Here is a 24,377-nt window from a genome sequence, read left to right on the forward strand (position 1 = left end):
CAAATAATTCCAAACTCGCTTACAGTTTCCAATACTTATTAATAAAACTGACCATACCATCTTAACAAATGACTTTTCTTATTACAAAGTATTTATTTCTAGCTGTTTAACTTTAAATACATAATTTATACCAGAGTAATACAATTGTCTATTGTCATATGTTACACCGTTAAAAAATGTTTTGTATTTTAACGATTCTCGTGCAATGTACCGTGGATTTCCTTTGATGTTTTGTATATGTTAGGTTGTCGCATTAGTCGGCAATTGTTTAAGATAACATGTTATGAATTTTAAAAGAAATGACTGTTCTTTAAGAATTGTATTTTAGAGTGGACGGGAATTTACCGTGTGCAGCTAATCGAATCGAGATTTGGCTGACTCATCATCGTTATCCATTGCTGGACCCTAACATCCCCATAGAATTCCAACAAGGCCAGTTGAAAGGGTTCCAGCATCTTCTGATGACTTACACAAGGTCATCAGCCCACCTTGTGGGCGGACGTCCATGCACAGCGTAACTTGTCAGTCTGTGGTCGCCGGTCTGCTTACTGGTCGCTCGCAGGTAGTCGACGCGGACGGACGTGCGCTCCCATAGTGCAGTCCCCGGCAGCCCATGCTGCCCGCCAAAGTTACCGACGAGTAGTTGTGTGTGATTCAGTGTTCGACGCGACAGCCCGCCGGGCGGTCGTGTCTAGTGCAAGTGCGCGCAGCCGACGGTGCGCTCAGAGCGCCCGAGTGTGTGAGTGTGCACGTGCCACGCTGAGGTGGAAAACGCCGCTGGGTTCCAGTGGGGTAAGTACACCAATTATTTCGTCTCCCTTGGGAGACCAATTCGACGCCCTTACCTCCCGTTGGTGGCTGCCGCGCAAGCGAGCAGGCTACCGAGGGAGGAAAGACTCTCTCTCCCTGCCGCTAGGCGGGGAGTAACTGACTCGACTCAAACCGAGACCACCGAAACAGCACCACGATGGAGGATCTAGGGAGGCACCTAGTCCTCTTCCTCCAAGAATCCCACCCCAAGTTATGGGAAGGCTTCCTAGCGAAGCATAAACGCTTCCTCGGAAGCGAATCTGACGATGGCACAGCAGTGCCGGAAAAAAACTCAAAGGCCGCACACAGGCCAGAGACCCGTCCGACCCCACAGGGCCGGCCCTCCACCTCCTACGGGAGGTCCAAAACGACCTCAGAGTCGGAGTCCAGTGGCTCCGACATGGAGGTTGAACACGTGAACACGACAGGTGACGAGGGCTTCACCCTCGTCACTAAAAAGCGCAAACGTGCGCTCAAAAAAAGCGAAACTGAGGACACCTCGGTCCTCCCATCCCCAGGCGCGTCGCCGCCCAAGAAAGTGGCCCAGACGGAGCGCAAGGCTCCCCCGGAGGTCGAACACCAGGAACCCAGGGGTCCCAAGCCCCCTCCGCCCATCATCCTGCAGGAGAAGGGCAAATGGGATGAGCTATCCCAGTGGATAGCCAGAAACAAAATTTCATGCCCTAAGGCAAAAAACACCCAACAGGGTATTGTTATTAACCTAGGTACGGTAGAAGACTACCGTAAAGTCACAAAACACCTCAGGGCCCAGAGCATAGGTTTCCACACCTATGCCCTCCCAGAGGATAAGCAACTGAGGGTTGTCATTAGAGGCATCCCCTTAGAAGTCGACGCGGGTCTTGCTTTTGAAGACCTGAAAGCTCAAGGCATTCCAGTCAGGAGTGTCTATAGAATGTCCAATTCAAGGACAAGGGAACCCATCCCACTACTCATGGTGACGATAGAGCTCTCCCCGGAGGGCAAAAAAGTGTACAACGTGAAAACGTTGTGCAAGTTAAGCGGGATCAGGGTAGAGGCCCCGCACAGGAAGGGCCAAATAGGGCAGTGCCACAACTGCCAATTGTACGGCCATTCGGCGCGTAATTGCTACGCGCGCCCCCGATGCGTCAAATGCGACGGGGACCACAGCACAATTAAGTGCGACCGACAAGCCAACTCGGCCGACCCACCCACATGTTGCCTGTGCAAGGCCGAGGGGCATCCTGCGAACTACCGCGGGTGCTCTAAAGCCCCACGCAGGCACCGCGGGGGAGCTAAGCGCAACCAGCGCTATCAGCACCGCCCCCGCCAGGAAACGCGCGGCACCACAACCGCCACCCAGCCGCCGCCGGCGCCCTGGCGCCCGGCTCCGGCACCAAGGGTCTCGGCATGGGCTAAGCCCCTGCCGGGAACGCAGCCAGCTCGAGCTGCGGCGGCCGCAAGGCCGCAACCACCAGCTCCAGCAGCCAAGAAACCAGGTAAGACCGACCTAGGCGCGGGACTGGAATCCTTAACGGGATTCCTGGACTGCATAGACATAGATAGCGTATTAGCGCTCTCGAACGACCTCCACGCCGCCAGCGGGTGGAAAGAAAGGATGGAGGTGGTGGTTAAACACGCCGCAACCATCAGGGCTCTGAAAACAGAGCATTAAATCTGTCACTAACCACTATGGATAGTACAACCAAAACAAGGACCAAACCAAAGACACTAACTGTCGCGTACTTTAACGCGGACGGACTCCAGTCACAGAGGGACGAGATCGGCCTATTTCTCAGGGAACATGATGTAGACATCATGCTCATACAGGAAACTTTCCTAAAACCCGCAACGCGCGATCCAAAAATAGCAAATTACGACATAGCTAGGCAAGACAGGCTGACCGGACCAAAAGGCGGCACCCTGATCTATTACAAGAGGAAGCTTCACTGTGTGCCTATCACACCCCCTCCTCTAGTTAATTTAGAAGCCACCATCTGCAAAGTGGCATTGACGGGCCATCAGCCCCCAGTAATAGTTTCTGCATACCAACCGTGCGGAAAAACAATGTTAGAATCGGACCTACAATCCATTATGAATCTGGGTCCAGCAGTGCTTCTGGCAGGTGATCTCAACAGTAAACACACCTCCTGGAACACGTCAAGTTCAAATCAAAACGGTAAGGTGCTCTTCAGCCTAGCGGAGACACTAAACTTTGACATAGCCGCTCCGAATAAGCCGACGAGGTACGCGCATAATACCACTCATCGGCCGTCCATTATAGATATAGCGCTGCTTAAAAATATAACACTAGAAGTAGCAGCTATGAAGGTGGTCCAAGATCTTACATCGGACCACCGATCAGTCATTATGAAACTGGGCCAGTCCGGCGGTGAGGTCCCTCTGACCAAAACCGTCGTCAACTGGCGTAGCCTCGGGATCAAACTCGAGGCCACGAACTCCCAGCATCTGGACGAGATCCCAGACACAATTGACACGCCCGACACAGCATGCCGAGCGATCAAATCTTTAACAGCCCATCTCTCATCGGCGATCGAAGAAGCCACAAGGGAGATACCCGAGTCGGAACACCGACTCGGGGCTCTCCCAGGCTCCATTCGAGGACTGATCAGAGAAAAGAATGCCGTTATGAGGCGACATGACAGACACCCCTCCGGGGAGAACAAACAGAGATTGCGCCGCCTACAAAGGCTAGTGAAAGCGCGCGTCTCAGACTATAGACAGGACAAGTGGGATGCGCTGCTTCGAGACCTCGAACCGTCAGAAAACGCCTTCTGGCGGTTGGCTCGAAGCCTGAAGACTAACAACTGCGCAGCCATCCCTCCCTTAGTTAGGACAAACAACGCCGATCCCGCCTTCGATGATCTGGAGAAGGCTGAATGTTTAGCCGACAGCCTAGAGAACCAGTGTACTCCATCTACACACTACACAGACCCTATGCACTTACATCTGGTCAATACAGAAGTAAGTAGGAGAACCGCCCTCCCCCCGGAGGGCGAAGAATTACCAAAGGTAACGGAGGTAGAAGTCGCTGAGATCATCGACGGTCTCAAACCTAATAAGGCACCTGGGCCGGACGGCATCACCAACAAGGTGCTCCGAGCCTTGCCCGGGCAGCTACTAACTCTGCTTGCAGGTATATTCAACGTCCTGCTGGCCAACTGCACCTTCCCTGACGAGTGGAAGGAAGCGGTGGTCATCGGCATCCACAAGCCGGCCGAGCCCAGGGAGCTGCCAAGCAGCTATCGCCCCATCAGCCTCCTCTGCACCATGGGAAAAGTGTACGAGAGAATCATCCTGTCAAGATTAAAAAACTTCGCATTCGGCCAAAATCTCATCCCGGACGAACAATTCGGGTTCAGGCCGAAGCACTCATGTGTACATCAAGTACACAGACTGACAGAACACATACTGTCAGGTCAAGCAAGATCCAAGAAGAAACCCGTCCTCACCGGCGCACTTTTCTTCGATGTCGAAAAAGCGTTCGACAAAGTTTGGCACGAGGGCTTAATATATAAGCTCTATCAACTCAAGGTGCCCGACAGGCTTGTGCTCACCATACAAGCCTTCTTGAAGAACCGCACGTTCAGATATCGTGTGGAAGGCGCCCGGTCCTCCAGACGACCGCTCCTGGCAGGAGTACCACAAGGCTCCTGCCTCTCACCGCTCTTATTCTCGCTGTACACCAGCGATATACCGAAAGACCCCCAAGTCGGACTAGCCATGTTCGCGGATGACACGGCCCTGTTCTACACAGACATGCACCAGGGCCGAATCACGATTAGACTCCAGACCGCCGCCAACCGCCTAGGCGAATGGTTCCGGAAGTGGAGGATAGACATCAACCCGGACAAGAGCGAAGCCGTTCTCTTCGGCCAGAAATTCGGGAGGAAACAAATGCCCCGACTCAAGCCAATACCCGAGAAAAGGAAACTCGGGAATATCACTCTCTTCGACCGACCAATCCCATGGAAGGCATCGGTCAAATATCTAGGAGTCACCCTGGACTCCCGCCTAAACTTCTCACCTCACATTAAAACCGTGAGGAACAAAGCCGCCTTTGTATTGGGTAAACTCCACCCTCTACTCTGTGCCTCCAGCAAACTAGCGCTGAGGCACAAAATCCACATCTACAAGGCTTGCGTACGACCCATAATGTCGTACGCGAGCGTAGTCTTCGCTCACGTCAGTGAGTCAAAATTGAATCACCTGCAAGTGATCCAAAACCGCTTCATCCGGAAAGCAACCGGAGCGGAGCCCTACCAGAGGAACGTCGATCTTCATAGCGACCTGAACCTCCCAACCATTCAAGAATTCTTCGGAGAGGCGTCAAGGAGATACTTCCAGGACGCCGTACATCATCCGAACAGTCTGGTGGCCCAAGCGGCCGACTACGAACCAGACACCAACGCAACCACAGCAAAGCGTAGGCCTCGCCACGCAATACCGGACGAGGACGCTCCGACCCCGAAAGGTATTAAAAAACGCCCCCCGAAAACACCAAGGGGGGCCTCCACAAAAAAGGCCACACTCAAAGTGGCCAAGACACGCCTAACCAAGAGGGCACACCGAACAGCTACTGCCAGGAGGCAGTAGCGAGAAGAAAATCAAGATCAAGACAGAAGACGAAGAAGATAACGCCGACGCAGACTCCATCACCGCCATCGAAGGAGGAAGCCGCAGCAATACAAGCAAGTCCCTCGCAGCGCAGCCACGCGTCGAGAGACGGCAGTAGGATAGTCAAAAATTTTTTTGCTCGCGGGTCTTCGACCCGCGAGCCCTGTATCCGACGAAGCTGTGAAAGCCCGCAAGGCTAACAGCAAAAACATCAACAAGAAAACTGGTGTGCTTACTGCCACTTAAACTTGCCGAAATCCCGAAGATACTCTTCAGTGAGACCACATTAGTGTAGCGTAAGTCATCACTGATTACGCATATTATAGGCTTTTGTATGTGCTCCATACTGTGTCATAATGGACGAGATGTTTCTTAGTTTACTGAAAGCTGCCCAGCCGAGTTAGTTCGGCCCTTTTGGGCATAATCAAATGCTGAACGGATTTCAACTACCCAAGCTTACATCTCATTAACGGGAGCGCTTACTCAGCTTCACAGACGTGATCTGCCTCGCCTGTCACTTAATAGAGCCGTCTCCTAATCAAACTACTAACCTAACATCTCTAGCAAAGTCTTCTAAACGAGCCGTATGCTTAGTTATAAGGTTTTAGTGCTCTTGCACAAAATACCCAGTAAATTTGTAAATGCCAACGGACTAATGGCATTTATCTTCATCATCATTACAACCATAAAATGTCTACTGATACACATAGGGCTCCTCCATATATTTCCAAGAGGACCAATGAGAAACGGCCTAACATCCAGGACCTTTCGACGATCGTAACAAGGTCGTCTACACAACTTGTTACCGGACATCCTACACTGCGCTTGCCGGATAGTAATCTCTGCTTCAGAACGTAAAAGCCTTTGCTGCCACTTTAACTTGTTGATCCGCCGAACAACGACACTTGAATTCGTTTGTCTACATATATCTCCTCATTTCTGCTTAGATCTCGGCATTGGTTGACATCAAAATAATTAATAAATTTGCGTTACTAACTAAATTTCATGCCAACATTACAAGACTCTTACCGGAAGTTGTAAATTGCTAAGAGAGAGAAAAATTAATCTAGTTTCATTTTACGTCGTCTTTATAAAATAAATTGAGAGAGGTTTCCGACTAAATCAGCGCCGACAAATAGCTGTTATACAGTCCATATGTTGTGATTTTTTTTACGACAAGGTTTTGTTATCGTAAAATATCGATAACAACCAGTTACAAGTGCTTCTCGGGTTTAGAGAATTACGTTTAGATGTGTAGAATTATTTTAATAACAATGTTTTGTTTATTTTTCTTCAGTAAGCGTTTTTGTATCAATTATTTTAAATAATAAAGGTAATATTTAATTGTTATAATAATTGAATTATAAAACAGGTTTTTCATTTCAGTGGTCACTTTTGTGTCTTGGTCGGAACAACATTTGGCATTTGTAAGTATACAATTACGTGGTGGATCTCATAGAATAAATTAAAACACATTTCTATTGTCTCATAATAAACTTTTTTTGTTAAAAGCATTCGAAATATACGCTTACGCGTTACGCATAAAATTGACATATTTTGAGACAGATAAAAATTTAAAATATATGATCATATTTATATTTGTAAAATATACTATCTGACCATATATGTGGATATCCTACGGCTATCACAATGATGATGAATCTATATAAGAACAGATTGTTAATTTACCAACAGGCGAACCTGAGATTTAACCGCAATACCTATGACTCGATAAAAATTACTATACATTCATTCATATGTAATACTAGTCTCACGTTGCCTCTCTGTATTGGTGGCCACTATGACCACTAAAAATTCGTTTTAAATCATTCTTGCTCGTCACCTTCAGTGATTCGTTAAGTTATAAACTGTAAATAGTTTTTGTATGCATGTAAACACATCACCTTAATCACACCTCCATTTAAATCCTCGCCTTTACGTGCTTACCTCCACTCGCTAATCGCTTATGTTGGTGACCCTGACTGACTGATCTGAAATCAATGATATTCTTCGAGCAACACGTAGTCAGCGACGGATTAGACGCATCGCACATATGCAGAACTGTCTATCGCCTGAACAGGTCGCGGCAATTCAAGACTTCGGAATACTTCGTCTTCACACATCCAGTAATCCTGGAACACCTCCATTCAGCAGCCTAGGCTTTTTCCTTCATACAACCACGAAGAAATCGTAGAGCATTACTCATTTAGTATTAAGAATTCGTAAGTGTAAATAGCATAAAGTTGTCTGTAAAGTAATTAAAAGTCATTAATGACGTCATTTTAGCGATGTCATTCATCTATCTGTTATTATTCGTACTCGTGTGGCGCCACCTTATGCCAGACGCTAGGCACAGCGCTCCCGGTGTACATGACAATGACAATTGACAGTCGTCAATTTCATTTGTGACTGTATAAATTTCTGAATTGTTATTGTGAACTAAACTATGTTTTATTCGTTTAATTTTGTTTATTTTTGACTTTTTAAATCCCTCATATTTTAAAGAGAGATTTCATCACTCCATTGGAGGGTGAAGAAGCGTTCATGCTCTATACTACTAGCCTCTATTACCATAATACTTTCGTGATAAATTATTGTTGCGCATTCATTCGTTGGGGCCGAAGTAGTAAATAAACTCTGTATAAATGTAAATATACGCCACCTCGATCACTCTCAGTTATCATGTTTTTCGCCATCAAGGAGGAACAGCCACGTGCTCGGGTGGTAACTCACCTTCACCAGCTTATCGTGTGTATTGCACCGAAGAAGAAGTTGATACGTGCTCGGGTGGTAACTCACCATCACCCGCTAATTGCTTATTTGCTTTACCCTGCCCGTTGCTCTCCCTGCCTTTTGTGAGTGTAAATTCTTGAAATTCATTCTTTCTTATTTTCAACATAACAAATATTCTTGCTAACTTTTATACTAAAAGAACCATACTTTGAAAACATTTTCAAGCTATGCTATTTTTAAAAAAAAAAGCAAATGAATTTTAAGGGCTTCCAAGGCGGGTACCATTTCGTAAGATTCGTTCTTAGGTGGCCTTTACTCGGCAAAATAATACTACCAAATTTCAAGTTTCTTAATCTTATGGTTCCAGAGGTATCGTTATGAGTCAGTACTTAGGTGAAAATCTCTTATATGTACCATATGGATAAAATTTACTTTACAAGATTTCACATTAAGAAGTCATTATGTTAGAATATTTTATATTTGTGTTCATTTAAAAAAAAAAAACTATTTTCGGCAGCCAATAAATTATTGCAACGTCGCGGTGGCTTGCATCCACGACAGTCGGCCGGTCTGCGCGACATCACTAGACGGGTGCAGTCGACGTAGTTTCCTAGATCAATGCGACATGTTCGAATACAATTGTGACTTTGATGCTCGTATGTATTATTTCGAATATCAATACCGTAAACAGACATTTTTCAGTTATTATTAAAATTATTGGTGGTAAAAGTTATTTCTATAGATCTTCTCTCTGGGTTTAGGTTTGAGTATAGTATGCATTCACAGTTAAATATATTATATATAGGCTGTACCATAAATCATTATTAGGTCGAAATCGCATAATAGGACAAATAGTAGTAAATCCCAGAAAATTAATTAAAAACTCAATGTCAAAACAAAGTAGTTTATAAATTTACTGCCTCACAAACATTTTGGTTCTTTCACCGGCTTTACAAGTCTTGATACTTCTATTATTTAGGCTTTTATTTTACCGAGAGTAGCTCTTTATAAACAACAGACAAAAGTTAATACCGCTACGGTATGACTTTTTAATTAATTTACTAAGGTTAGGCAAGGGTTACCCTATCACCAAATTTCGTTTAGACTTTGATTAATGGGACACTTTGCATTAGTAGGTACATGCATAGTTACAACCTTGTCTTAACAACAATTTCTCGAACGTTGACTTCCATTAATAATTTTCTTATTTTAGTATGTTAATTATCTTTTCGTATTATCGTTGTACTAAGAACATTTCTTCTTCTTATGGATGAGTCAACCAATACCAACCTATTGTAACCAGTTCTAGCTAACAATGCACATTAAAATATTTAAACATTGTAACACGCCAGAGTTATTTTAAGAAAAGTGTTCATACTTTTCTTATTTTCTTTCAGAAGGCTCGATCTATTTTACGAATTAAACTAGAATCAGAAAACATTTCATATTTATTTCGTATTATTTATTGCAGTTCATAGTACATACATATTTCAAAGAAACCTTACCATTCAGGACCATTAATAATAAATCTAAATGCGATTGACGCTTGCAAGAGACCATCACATTGTTGTATCGAATCATTACACAAAATGTATCATTTACGACTCAAATATGGCCGTCTTTTTATTTCATAGTAAAAAAATAATCTGTGGTAGAGTAACTTTAGATATGTAATTCTCATAATTAAACCGCGACATGTATTCGTTGTCGTTATTATAACACAGCTATTTTTTGTCGTGGACAGATGATTTTTGCCGATTGTCAAAGAGCAAACAACAATTATTTTCTCTGGGCATAATTATATTTAGAGTTTTTTTAATTGTTTTTTTTAAACCTTTGGTAATAACTGTGACGCAATTTAACAAAAGTATTGCATTGTTTTTCAGACTACACCACAACGGTGACGACTACATGCGCTCACGGTCATGTTGATTTCGCTTGTTAAATGTTAATAAACTATAAAAAAACGCTATTTATTTGTTTATTAATTACACTACACATAAAAGGAAAGACATAAATTAACTATGAAACTAACTTACATTGCTGAATATTCGACATCGTACCTCTAATTCCAAAAAAGATGTAAAAGAAATACTGTAAACTTCAAAAATATTATGAAAATATTAGTAGTAGTTTTAAGTTTTATGCGCAAAAATTATTATACGGTCGATATGTTAGATATAAAAAAGCATAACCTCATTGTCAATTCACATGCGATATATGATAATATAACTGACATTAGGACGGTGTCAAATATCCAATAACGATTTATTCAAAGAATGTTTGCGAAAGATTTATAAAAGTTTTTTTAAGCCTTGTTTTAATTAAAAAATAAATTCATTTAATTTATAAGTATTAACGCAGAAATATTGTTTTAAATAAATAATGACATAGTAAAGATAAAGTCAAGAAAGTGAGATTTCGGTGGAAAATTCTATCGCAAGACCGATCAATAGCGATCTTTGGGGGAGGCATATGACTTGCAGTGCACGTGTATCGGTGACATGATGACGATAATTTTAAAAGTTAAAATTTTACACTTTCATTTCCAAAGGATTCTCTTTTTATCAGTAAACTAATTTTTCAGATTACATAATGGATAACTGTGAAGCACCCAAAATCGAAAACGTAAACTCTGAAACGAAATGTAGCCCACAAATCTCTGAAATGTATACTAATACGAAAGAATATTTTTATTCCATTTACAAAATGACAATTCCAAAGATCTGTGAAAGCACTACAACCACTTCTCAACCTTTATCTATAGAAATATTACATAAATCAAAAGAAGAAAGTATAGCTGAAGCAACCACGAGCAAATCAAATTGCAATCGGCCGATGTCTTGGGGGACAACTGTTAAAGGTGAAACCAGAGATTTTTTTAGAGTTTTACGGGATGATTTTGCAATACGCAAACGAAAATGATTTATTAAATTACTGTAGTCCTAGTTAACTATCTTAATGATACCAATTAGAAGCAGACGTTACTAAATCGCAATTTTGCAGCAGAACACGTTTAGTAAAAACAGTTACGATTTTGAGGGTTTAACAGATTAAAATAGTTATGAATGATTAATTCTTCACAAGCTCTTCGAATGATTCGTATTATAATTTTTTGATTTATCGTTATTTATATTTTATTCATTCCATATAAAATATGGTTTAAGCCCTGATGATAATATTGATGAATACTTTTTAAGATATACAATGTTTAAAAACAAACTAAGCTATCAAATAACCTTTTTTTTACAAAATTAATTTGTATGGCACTATGTCTTTTTATAGCGCTTTTCTATTTATGAATTATTTTCCGTCTTATTTCTACTATGTTTTCTAACTGAATTGATAAATATAACTTATCAGTTTAAATTCACATAAGATATTCAAAAAAAAAAATACTAGCATAATAATTTTATTTTCGTTTCGTCAAATAATTAAAGTCGAATTTAAATATCGGTTTCTACTATTACGTTTTCCTAAAATTAAATGTTGTGTTCATGATCGTGAGAGATTTTCCTTGATATTTTAAAAGAATTGTCATTATTTAACCCAGTGATATATATAGGTTGATATAAAGCCAAATTCGTAAAAAAAACAGCAATTCGATATAATGTAGCTGGTTCATATTCATAATGTGTCTATTTTTATCAGACAAGATAATAAGGCTTAAGACGTGTTATGCGATCGTGTTTATTTTAATGTTATTTAAATACTAATTATGTAACTCGTCATATAATGAACACTTTTTTAATTTTAGATCAGCTAATAACATTCATTTTCATTCTAGTGTAAGTTATAATATGTTTAATTTTAATTTACAATATAATTGTGAGAGGTATATTAGCTTTATTATTTTTAAAACCAATATTATTATAAAAACTGTTTTGAACAAATTGTTATTTTTATCAAGACCCTTTTTATTACATAAACATTACCACTTTTATGTATACCTTTGTTTATAAACATAAACTAGTGTAAAGAAGTGCTAGTGGACCTTTTGATATATTACAGTAATTTTTGACTTATAAAAAAAGATTTTTTCGCAGGAAAAATAAAAAAATACAGAATTTTTATAAAACTTTTAATATTACAAGAACATAACTTGAGCATTTTTGTTTCGATTACGAATAAAAATCGATTTTAATTTTCTTTTACAAACAATGTAAGAACGCTAATATATTTATGTGCATCGCCTACCTAATCTTTATATGCATAAATGCAATTTAATTGTTATTGAGCATAAAGGAATGGCTCGAGTAATAATAGATCAACATATCCCATTGCGTATCTATACACTATACCCTTTTGGCAGCTATTTATTTGTTGGTGCCATTCACAGACTTATAAACCTTCGCCATTTGATTTGGCACTTATGTATTGCTAAAATCAGTAACTACAACGGTAGCCGCTTAGCAATGTACTTACCACTATTTAACTAAATGCGAACACCAATTAACTGACCAGCATAGGTTTATTTGACTCAAAATTAACATCTCTCTTTTTTATTAAAGCATTGATTAGAAAATCATCCGCAAATATTTTTTGGTCGCCTTTATAATAAGTTTCGATTTCAGCCAATGTCTTGTTTTCGGTTTCCGGTAAAAATAAATAGATATACACCGTTCCAATTATCGTAAGTATACCGTATAAGGCGAATGTACCGCTTATATGGAAACTTGATTCCAAATTATAGTTGGTTTTTGTAATAACGAACACTATTAAGTAATTGAAGGCAGCTGCCAGTCCGGTCGCCATACCTCGACTTCTGTAAATAAAAAATAAAATACATAATTTAAACGAACCTTCTACTCGTATATAATTATTAACCAATAGGCAATTACGCTTTTACTGGATTTTAGGCAACAGAGCGCTGAAGGCGCTTGTCCTCTTACTATTAATACTACACTAAACCTCTTACTATTAATTAAACTCGAGGACTTCCACAGCACAGGTCGTTTCTACATTTATTTTGCTCTTAGCCGAAACCTCTGTAATGTAACTTTACACAAAATGGTCCTCGGGGACCTGCTATTTGAACTATCTCGATATGAGTTTACCATTCACATTTGAGAGATTTAATCTTGGCACAATGGTTTGCTGTTAAAAGACTACAAAGACGTATTTTTTTTTAAATTTAATATCACTTGACAAACTACAATGGTTTACATTTATGCTTTCATGTATGACCATTTCAGAAAATAATAAAAAATGAGGTTAAATAGTAAATGGAACGTTAGTAATAACAATAAATAAGTGAAAGAGGTAATCTATTTTTGATTACAAACTGATTGTCCAGAGCAGTCAACAGTATTCATTCATTCGTATTTATTGTTCTTTAGTGTTAATTTGTCTCGCAGTCGTTTTGTCAATAATGCAGAAATTAAATATCATTACTTCTATTTAAAGTTACCCATAACGAAGAAAGATATATCAACAATAATATGTAATGCATTACGGGAATACAATATATCTGTTTGTCGCGTATTCAGAAAATAGAGTCACCTTTTTTGTCATAAAGTAATTCCAAACAAACAAGAACCCAATATTTTTAATTAAACTAAACATTTGAAGTAAATGTCGATTTTTTTTATTATAAACATCTTTATTTTTAGCAATAAGGTTTCTTGTTATTTACGCTATTTTTTAAGATTATTGTTTATTATTTTTTAATTAATAATTTGTCTTTTCTAACAAAAATCTTTTTGGCCCTTAGGTTACAGGACCCCTTTGGAAGCGAACTGCATTGAGTGTCTTTCGACGACCTTACCAGCTTTTGTTAGCCTAGGGGTGACAATCTGCGCTGCGGTGTATGTTATTTCTTTATAAATGACATAAAGCTGTTAATTACTGTTAATAATCAGAACTGGTTATAAAGTAAATAAAAAAGGGACTAATCCACAATGTGATAAACTTACTTGAAAGGAAACACTTCAGACAATAATATCCAGGGAATTCCTAAACTAGTGAAACAAACCAGTGCCATGAATAGTACGACGGGCAAGATTTCGTTCGGCTCCGGGAAAGTGCTCGGTTCATACGAGAAAACGGTCGACGGAAGCTTGATTCTCGCATAGATCCCGATGCTAAGACTACTGAGCGCTGTTGCCAGAAGGGATCCAATCACAAGTTTTCTTTTTCCAATCATTTTTACAATTGTAGCTGATATAAGATTCATGGGAATGAAGACTGCTCCTACCACTACCTGAAAATACACAATTTTAATTAATGAGAAAATTATGGGATTTATTTGCGTAGCCTTTTAATTTCTAACTCGTGTCATAGAAAAAAGTATGAATGTTGAACGAATTTTAGGAATTTTGAAACCATCTTAAAAATAAATGGAGTCTTTACTATTCAAAACATTATCATGGCCTTTGAAATAACCGAAGTAGAAAATTTACATTTTAAAATTTCTTTCACATTTTTATCAATTTCAGACTATACGGAAATGTTTTCAAGTGAGTTTATATAAATTACAGAGAGAGAACAAACATCATTATCATTACCGTTCTTTATTTTCTTTTAAATGATAGAAAGAGGTTTTTAAATTATAATTAAAACCGCTTTCATAGTTATGGGCACATTTACGTTTTACATTATTTTACTTGTTAGTCCATACATATCGTCTAATATTATCTGTTTAGTTTATTTGAGGAACATATAATAAGAAATAGGATAAATAATAATACTTACTACTATAGTTTTAGAGTCATATTTCATACCCAAGGCTTTACAAAAGTTGATCATGTTTGGTCGAAGAGATTGCAGACCACTTAAACTATGAAAGAAGAAGTAAGCCATTACTAGGGTAAACGGTCTAATAGTTTCTTTGACGAAAAACGTGTGCTTAAACTTCAGAACGATTCTTTTAACGATGCCGCAGTTTAAATGATCGCAGCCTTCAAAATCGCCATTTCCTTCTTTAACGCAAATGACGCACTGCGTAACGTGTTCGTTATATTGAAGCAGTTCTTCGAACTCCTTCTTAACGTCTTCAGGTTCAGCCCAACCTCTGAGTCGACATAAAGAAAGAAGTGCTTCTTTTTGGCGACCTTTGGATAACAGCCAGATTGGAGTTTCGGGTACCTGAAGTAATTATTAATTTTTTTATTAAATTAATTAAATGTAAATTGTAAAAATTACTTATTTATATTTAAGTAATTAGTAAAGTGAAAGCGGGACTAAGTCCAGCCCCGTTAGACCAATACAATTAAAAAGAAATAATGTTTTGAAGTTGAAGAGATCTAAATATGACTAATTTGGAATTCTATTGCGTAGTTCAATTACTTTTATTTTAACTACGAGATTGTTACAAGTCAAACGTTAATATCCCTAGATGATATTAACGCTTACAAAATAATCGAAAAAATCATTAATAGTTGAATAACAGATATTGCTTTTTAATTTGGCATTCGTTAACTAAATTAGTTCGTTACTTAATGTTAATAGGTTTTAAATAATTATGCTCAGGGACCTTGGTTTGCTTTATTAAAATTCTTTAAAATAATTATTTTACTATTTAAGCAACTCACTTTCACGGTTCATATAGTACATAAATTAATACCAATTCATGAAATTGATTTAATACTGTGAGATTAATTAATTAAATAAAACTTTAAGCTGACAATTCGTTTTCGACATTGTATTAACATTAAGTCTATCTTTCTATAGACTGTACGACCACTGCAACTATCTACTATCAAACAGGAGAACCTAAGTATCTCCATGGTATTAACTTCGATGTTAAGAGTGATGATGAACCTTAATAGAAGTAGGCACTAATTTGATTGCGCCATCATATAAGGAAAGCTATTAATATACTTCCAATTTCGAGAGCTGTATAACTGAGTATGTAAAAGTTTTCCTGTCTGACAAACCAGGTCATAATTTAATATAAGAAAGGCAAAAATGAAAATTTACGAAGTTCAATTACAAACATACAATTGATAAATACGCGTTAATAATTAATCTAAAATGGTTTTACGAAAACATTTAAACAAATCATTATATTTTAGGGGCACTTTCCAAGTTTCGTCAACACTTAAAAATCCTGTACACAGGAAGGAGTTTTTAAAATTTTTTGTATGAAAAACTTTTTTATCGTAAATTTATTCCATGATAATTAAAGGCATTGTACGGAAATGTGATTTAAAACCGGATACAGCGTCATCTTTATTTCTGGTATAAAGCTTGTGTAAATGGCTTTTATTACTATTTAGATCTAGATAAAATTATCATATATAAATTTATGCATTGTCAATATTTTTTGTATACCAAACTTTTCCCTCAGTCGTTAGCAATTAAATTATAAATTGACTAAACTATTCAGTGGTTTAAATATTTTATTAATCTCGTTAATTAATTGGCCGTTCTCATACATATGTATTTCAAACATTTTCTGCGTGTTAACATTTGCGTTCCATATGGTATTACGCAGAGTTTTAGTAAAGTAGAGTAACTTACTAATGTGTATAGAATAATACTGCATGTATAGGCCATACGTGCATATCATGATAAGTTTTCAAAAAGGCATTAGTCATTACTTTCACATTACTTAGAATATAAAGGGGTTAGTAATGACACACGCTAATATTTTTTATGCCAAGTAAATTAAAACTTTAAAGACAAACAAATATATTTACCAATAATACTAGCGCCATTGTGGCTAGTGGTACAGTAAGAGACACAAGAGCGGCCTGCTTCCATGGGAGAACTGTGCCCAGTAAGTACGCAATGAATATACCGATGAATGTGAATCCATTTGTTAGAGTTGTAAGACAGCCGCGTAGAGATGGGTCACTGAAATTATTGGAAAATATATTTAAATATTGTAATAACACTTTTGTATTTCAAACTGCTATGTTAGTTAAGACTTCGAGATTTTTCTACCAGATCGAATCAAGAATGTTGGGTGCACGTACACGAACTAAAGTGCACATCACAAACAGAACATATGGTTGCTAGGGCCGTAAAGTTCTCTACAGGATACCACGAATTGACGAGCGCAGCATTGGACTCTAACATTAACAAGATGAACATCTTGCTAAGGTTGTTGCTAAACGGTGAATTCAGACTGCTTTCAAGCTTCTATTGGAAAATTATTGAGTTTGATGATTACATTTTTCTTGATAACATTATTTTCGTTTTAACATTTACGGATGCAATATTTTAGCTAATACCGGTAAGATTTTTTTTCCAAGATTGCGGTATGTTGTTGCGTCTTATTGCATTATTGACACGTTTTTTTATTTTCACCAAGACGCTACTTAGGGGTTACAGAATAATTAATAGGTAAAACAGATATCTATAATATTAATAATTTCCAGCGATACTCACGTTACTTCACCGACATATGTGACAGAAGGAGCTTCCATAATACCAGTGCCGAGGCCCAAGAGCGCGTTTCCAACGAAGAGACTGGGTACGTTCCACGCAAAATACATAAGAAGCCATGCAACTAAATGCGGAATGTTAACTAAGAGTAAAGCTTTTTTTCGCCCGAAATAATCTAATAATGGACCGGAAAATATGCTGCCAAGCGGTTGAAATAGGAACGCCATACTTCCTGGAGAACAAAAAAAACTTGTTAAAATTAAAAGAAACATAAACTGTTTAATTAGATCAAGAACTCCGCTTGATCTATTTCGTAAAAAACTAAAATATCATACTTTTCTCTGTCAAATAGTTCTCGTATCGATATGAATTATTGAATAATCAATTATGAAAATAGATTAGCATTATTCATCAATTTACATACATTTTTATAACTTAACGATTTGACTTAATGTATGGCACATTCAAAATTAAGTAATAAATTATTTTTACATAAAGTTGTCATTTAGCATAAAACGAATAGGCTGTAATCGATTATATATATATACACACACACACACATGTTTATATATGTATATATAAAACACATACATACATATATACGTATATATATATATATATATATATATATATATATATATATATATATAGAGAGAGAGAGAGAGAGAGAGATATTGACACAAGAGATAAAAATAAGTGTTTACTTATTCTCATGTGTATATAATGTTAAAAATTATGAGGGTGTATATTATTATAGACGCCTACCCACCCCTTCTCTACCGGCCGTTACTAGATAAGTACACCATACCTGTGTTAAAATAATTATAGTTGTACTTCATAAATAATTACAAATTCTGATGCACCTGCTTTTGAAGGTGTACAATATTCATAGCATCATAAGTACAAAATAAACAGTTCGTGATACGCAACAGCAAACAAATAAATTAAAGTAGGTGAGGAGCTAATGATTAAATACAAAACAAAGATTAAATTTCAGCTTTATCGCTATATATTTCAACATTCCTCTTCAAAACCTGTATAACGACGTATTAGAGATGTTGTGACCTGGTGTCAGGTATATTAAGCCGAGGAAAAACTGTTTTCGCAAATAGTAGGTATAAATTGTATCTGCCATAAAAAAGTTACATTTAAATAAAACAAGTTAATAAAATAATAATCAACCTAATAAGAAATGCTAAACATTTTAAATTCTAACTGCGAAAAAGGAAGAAATGAAGAGCCGCGAAAAAATATTGTGTTATTTATAGGCTATGCATTGTCAGTAAAAGTAGCGCTAATTTAGTTTGGGAGTTTTAAATCCGGGAGTATTGATGCCGATAATGCACCTGTCTATGGTCATACAGTTACCGATAAAACGTTCACCATTTATTAAAAAATGGATTAAGATCGGTATATCTGCTGATAATTAATCAATGCACGAATAGTTTTAAACCATTTAAATGAAATTGTATATGCAAAAAATCATAACATTTGGGAGTCACACGACCTCACTGAAAGAACCTAATAAATCGTTTAAGGAGTTCCTTCGTATATATTTATATAAAAATACGAAATATATTTTTTACAAATTTATTTAAGTTACATAGATATTCTGTATTATAGAAATAAACTGATATATAATAGTGATTTTCTAATAATTTTTATAAAATATACATTCGTAATAGATGTTTACTGTGAGTATCTACTGTGTCTTCGTTTTCAACCTACAAATATTAATGATTAAATCCCGATTCAAACGGATAACTAGCACAAACGCGGCACTGTTAATTCATCAAAAGCAAGCCAAGCTATAGTTCAAACAATTCAGGCATCCTCCTATTAGAATTCTTAATACGAGTCGTGTAATTAACCAAACTGAGGACTGGACGTCCAGTCTCACTATGGAGCTTCCACCTAAGCGATTTAAGAGCTACATGGCTAATACAATGTAATGTAAGCACACACGTACGATAAGGTCATTGACATTAGTGACTACTAAGAGATCTATGCTAAGTATCATTAATGCTTACTTGCTAAAAGCTGACTCGTGACCAAAAAATACAGCACTTTTTATACATCATTTTGTTTTTTAAAGCCTGGTCGGCATACTACTATTTGAATAACGCATAATTCATAAACAGATGTAGACCAGCAGTTAAGGTTTTAAAAAAATAGGATTTTATTCTATTAACGCTAATAATATATATCAGACATCTCCGCGAAGTTGGCTCGAAAACAAACATATATTTTTGGTAGAATTGATCAAATAAGACTAAAAGGACCTTGATTTTAAATTAATTTAATCAAGAGACTGACCTCAGATTTGTCATCTAAATAGGATAAGTTAAATTATATAACCTATTAATAAATTTATCTAAAATAATCCGGTTCGATAAGGTCGGTCTGCTTAAAGAACCTTATGTGATATATTTAGTAATGTTTAATCTAGATGTATATATATATATATATATATATTTATACTCGATAAATTTAAAGACCATAGATACAATTGTCGCGAAAATTTGGTAAATTATTAGATATATCCCCATGGGAAGGTTTTCGAAAAATATTCTTTATATGAGGTATCAAAATTATCTCGGTGTTCTGTTTTTTTAATTTGATGCATAACCCGTGAACAGATACACCAATCATTACATGAATATTTCAATTAAAAATACTGTAATGCAAAAGTAACAATAAATAATTACAGTCGCAAAAATACATACGTATATATATCAGTGAAGTCTATTTCACTGGTGTACATATCATTAATTATAGCTCGCGTTTTAAATGAGCCATCACTTTTCTTCATTTATTGTAACATTTTCGCATGTAACGTATTACAAACTGAAAGAATATTGTCGATTTGTAATGCCAATGGCGTTATCGCTCAAGCCCGGTCCGGTTAAAAAAAACACTTTTTGCGCAGTGCTCCGTCTTTACTTCTTTGTTATTCGACACGTGACATTGTACGCCTTATGGATGCAAGCATTTTTGTTAGCTTTATAAAGTTAAAACCGGAACCTTATGCTCGAACACTTTACCAACCACAGCAACACGATGCAAAAATATCAACCGCTATTTGTAAACTAATAATATAAATACCTTGTAATATATAATATTACCATCAATTAATATTATCAACAGTATATAAAAACAGTCCTGTTTAAGCAGTAAAGAATAAATTACCAGGCATACAAAAAATATAAAAAACATGACGTCTCCGTAAAATATATATTTTGTAGTTCATTTGCATTTGAATATATTATATGTGGTATTTTGTTTGTTAGATGTTATCAGATTTGTACATCACCATCATCGCCATGTGAGCCGGAGGATGCCCACTGCAATGCATAGGCCTTACACAAAAATCGCCGTAATGTCAGATCTTCCGCTGCCCAGATCCGTCGACTTCCTGCGACTTTTTATGTCTTCAGACTTGTGGTCGCCAGTCAAAACCTTTTCAGCATCAATGGCGGACGTTTGCACTTAAAATGGGCCCCGGCCACTGCTACTTAAGGTGAACAATTTTTCGAACTACGTTTGTGATCTTATTTCTTCTGAGATTTTTTTCATTTCAAAGATGTTTTTAATAAGATTTAGGGTCTCCCAGATTCATTTTTATTATAAATTTGTACGTTCATAAAACCAATTACGTAGAGAGTTTTGATGTTAACCTATTACTAATTATAAAATCAAATAGATGCCAAAACAATCCAAAACACTTAACATATTCCAATATACCACGTTACTACGTTTTTTTTTTGTTGTCTTAATGAAAAACACACCATATCTGTTGCTTAAATCCGCCTTTTTTTATTTCCTACCTGATTTATATCCATGTTTTTACTCAGCTTTTTTTCTATCCTTTATTATACAAATACATTCATAGCATCACTCTTGCTATAGTCTGTACAACTTTAGTGTAAATTTTTCGTATATTCTTCTCGTAAACTTATTTTTGACTAGACAAAAAATAACAGAATCACAAACAATTTACTTAGGTTTACTCATTAGCTCTCATTTTTTTATTTATTAATACATATCTTTAGGTGATCATGTCTCACCTAAATATATTTTTCTTCTTCTTTTTAATCGATAGCTGCCCGCTGTAAAGCAGCAAAGTATTGGCCACTCCCGAAAATTGCTACGATGACCGGTCTTGCGCTGACCGCATACAGTGACTTTCCGCGACCTGAACTATTTTGTGGGTCCACCTAATCGCTATCTACGTCTCATTTATCGGCTCGATGTTGCCACTGCCATTTCAGACGAGTAATCCTTCGAGCTACTTAAATATCGATCTTTTTAAGTTTGCGGAATTGATAGCAAGTCAATTCTAGCTGTTTACCCTTTAGTTACATAGCTACTAGTGATAAGCCAACCTTACTCTACCTATTTTATAATGACGTCGATTTTCTCCATAACAAGCCGATTAGAATGAGCATCATCTATAACATCTAAATATCGGGACTACACGCCTAGTTAACTTTGTACTACTGTTACTGCAGTAAGTTGTTGAACAAAATTTTTAGAAGTCCTTGTTAGATTTGTTCATTTTAAATAAGAGGAAAAATAAGAAGAAAGATAGGAAATCAAAAAAACATTATGATAGTTAAAAATTAAAAATTTACATTTTGCAGTAATTTATAACGTCGACTAACCAAACTATTTCATACGTGGGAATATAAATTAAAGATAATAAATATTTTTTGATGTTTTAAATAATAATCTTTTTAATGACTTACCGAACCAGGATGCCTGCGTCTGGTCAATAGAAAGCCCCTCTTTTGCATCCATCACTTCAGGTAAGACCATAGTCACAAAGCTTATTGACATGCCCAGGCCTATTAACAGGAAATCCAGAGCCAAGCATGCTAAGACCTAAAAATATAAATATACATATAAATTAAGCTAGTATTATTTTATGGGTGTTTATTAACAGTCGACTCGGAAGTTCATTAAAATTCAACTCAAGTAAAAATTAGTTAGTGTAATTTTTTAAATTTAAAATATATTAATTTTAATCTTTTTTGATGACTCTAAAAAGTTTTTAGAATACCTAAATTTAAAGTAAGTATTAACTTAAAGAAAATATTAATTATTCCTCAAAATAGTCCCCTTCACAATCGAGGCAATCGTCTTTTTCCCTAGGCTTATTTAGCAAATCTTTCCAAGAAAACACCCACTGTGAAGATGGTCTACCGGTTTTAACCATCATACCTACCGATCTTTGGCGGGGTATATTGCTACGGCTACTTAAGTATCGACACCTATCGACTTTTCTGGTTATCAAAAGTTTGTGCATGTTGTCAACGCTTTTCCTGGATATTTTATTATCTATTAACTCAAAAATCAGCTATGTGCATGCAGTGGAAAGGCAAGTGGAGTAATTACGGCACAACCGTTGAATTTGTGATTTAATTCACAAAGCTACGAACGCATATTTACGTGTGACGATTTTTGAATCGTGCGAAATATTTTGAGTTTCACGTAAACCAATGACAAAGCTTGCTGGTACAACTTTAATGGCAATTTTAGTAGTCAATGTTTAAAGGCATTTCTAATGCGGATCGCTGGTAAAAAATAATAAAAACGTAATAATCTTATTTCGACTACGTCTTGACTCCTCAAACCAAAATGTAAATAATAGAACATTATACAACTTTCATCAAAAACTAACGGAAGTCTAACATTGAATTAGTTGCTGACTGCTGCGAGTAAAATATTACAAAACGAAAATATTCAAAGAATAAATCGATAATGACGCTAAAACGTATTTTCTTAGTTGCTGCCAATATGTGAAAATAAATCGCCGAGTGATGAGAGTTCTTTTTTCAAATTATTTTTTTAAATACTATTTATAAACGGGCCAGTTGTAAAAACTTTCGAGTGTCATCAAAATAAATTAATTGATCATGAAAATTTAACTACGAATTTTTTCTACTAATAGTGTAGTTCTGTATTTCAACAATTTAAGTTCAATTATTTAATGACAGTAAAGAAAAAAAATTAAATAAACATAATTATTTTATTATTATTCCTGTATTTAAAAATGCATTTATCCTGGCGAGCTATTTGTATTTTTTTTAAATCCACATGTAATATTTTGATTGCTAAGTATTCAAGAGATATAAAAAAAGATAAAAAATATTAAAATAGAATAACAAACTTTCATTTACCTGTGACAAAATGACTCTTGATCGGCTGACTTTTTTTACTTTTTCACTTTTACGGCTTGTCATTTTTGGGCGAATTAAAAAAAAATACTATTTTCGGCTTTTTAAGTTCCAACCAATTACTAATTATTTAAGTTTTATCATCCAAAAAGTTTAACAATTTGAACGCCCTGTCATAACCTCGTTATGAAACGCAATAGCTATTGTTTGTCTCTTTTATTACGGGCTTTAATTGTTATTTAATAATGGAATCATAGTAATTACACCTACAATAACAATATTAAGGAGATGTTTCGCTTTACTTTCCAATTTGTGCTAGCGTTTCTTAATCATCACCGGTTTTTGGAATGATAATTTAAGGGTGATTTAACACAATTTAACAATTATTATATTTAATTGATTACTAGCTTGGTAGTGTAACGATACGTTCCTCTGTCGGAGGCAAATACAAATTAAGTTAAGGCCGGATCATAACTTCATATGTAGTGTAATAATAGCTAAATCATTCAGTATGTAGATTTTAAATGGATATAAAAACTAGTTAATGTTGCGATATTTTATGAAGATTTTTATTTATCACATATTTTAATCTTTTAATTATGTAATCTTAAGCACTTTTTGAGGTTTTCTTATTTTATTGGAATCTCGTTTGTTGTATTACCATATGCGCACGGCCTACCGATTATATCTACTGATCAGGTCTAG

The 24,377-nt window shown here is 36.5% G+C and overlaps 1 protein-coding gene and 1 long non-coding RNA gene across 3 annotated transcripts; one reads left to right on the plus strand and one right to left on the minus strand.

Annotated features, from left to right (window-relative positions):
- The first annotated feature begins 6,547 nt into the window (after positions 1 to 6,547).
- On the plus strand, positions 6,548 to 8,726 carry LOC137920401 (uncharacterized). Its single transcript, XR_011106762.1, has 3 exons — positions 6,548 to 6,723; positions 6,814 to 6,854; positions 8,678 to 8,726. It is a non-coding gene; the product is annotated as an uncharacterized lncRNA (long non-coding RNA).
- Positions 8,727 to 12,246: 3,520 nt separating this feature from the next.
- Positions 12,247 to 23,872, minus strand: LOC137920418 (facilitated trehalose transporter Tret1-like). 2 transcript variants are annotated; one of them, XM_068763770.1, is made up of 7 exons: positions 23,676 to 23,872; positions 22,242 to 22,377; positions 17,497 to 17,725; positions 16,803 to 16,959; positions 14,965 to 15,246; positions 14,076 to 14,362; positions 12,247 to 12,925 (listed from the first exon to the last, which is right to left on the minus strand). In XM_068763770.1, the coding sequence occupies exons 1-7, from the start codon at positions 23,736 to 23,738 to the stop codon at positions 12,613 to 12,615; spliced, it is 1,467 nt and encodes a 488-aa protein (XP_068619871.1). In that variant the 5' UTR covers positions 23,739 to 23,872; the 3' UTR covers positions 12,247 to 12,612. The 2 variants fall into 2 exon arrangements, with proteins under 2 accessions (XP_068619871.1, XP_068619870.1); XM_068763769.1 differs by having other exon boundaries at positions 14,854 to 15,246.
- Between the last annotated feature and the right edge of the window lie 505 nt (positions 23,873 to 24,377).

The sequence above is a fragment of the Battus philenor genome, unplaced genomic scaffold, assembly GCF_028537555.1.
Source record: "Battus philenor isolate CCGP_79_NKW_IND1 unplaced genomic scaffold, ilBatPhil1.0.hap1 SCAF_18, whole genome shotgun sequence".
Lineage (NCBI taxonomy): Eukaryota > Metazoa > Arthropoda > Insecta > Lepidoptera > Papilionidae > Battus > Battus philenor.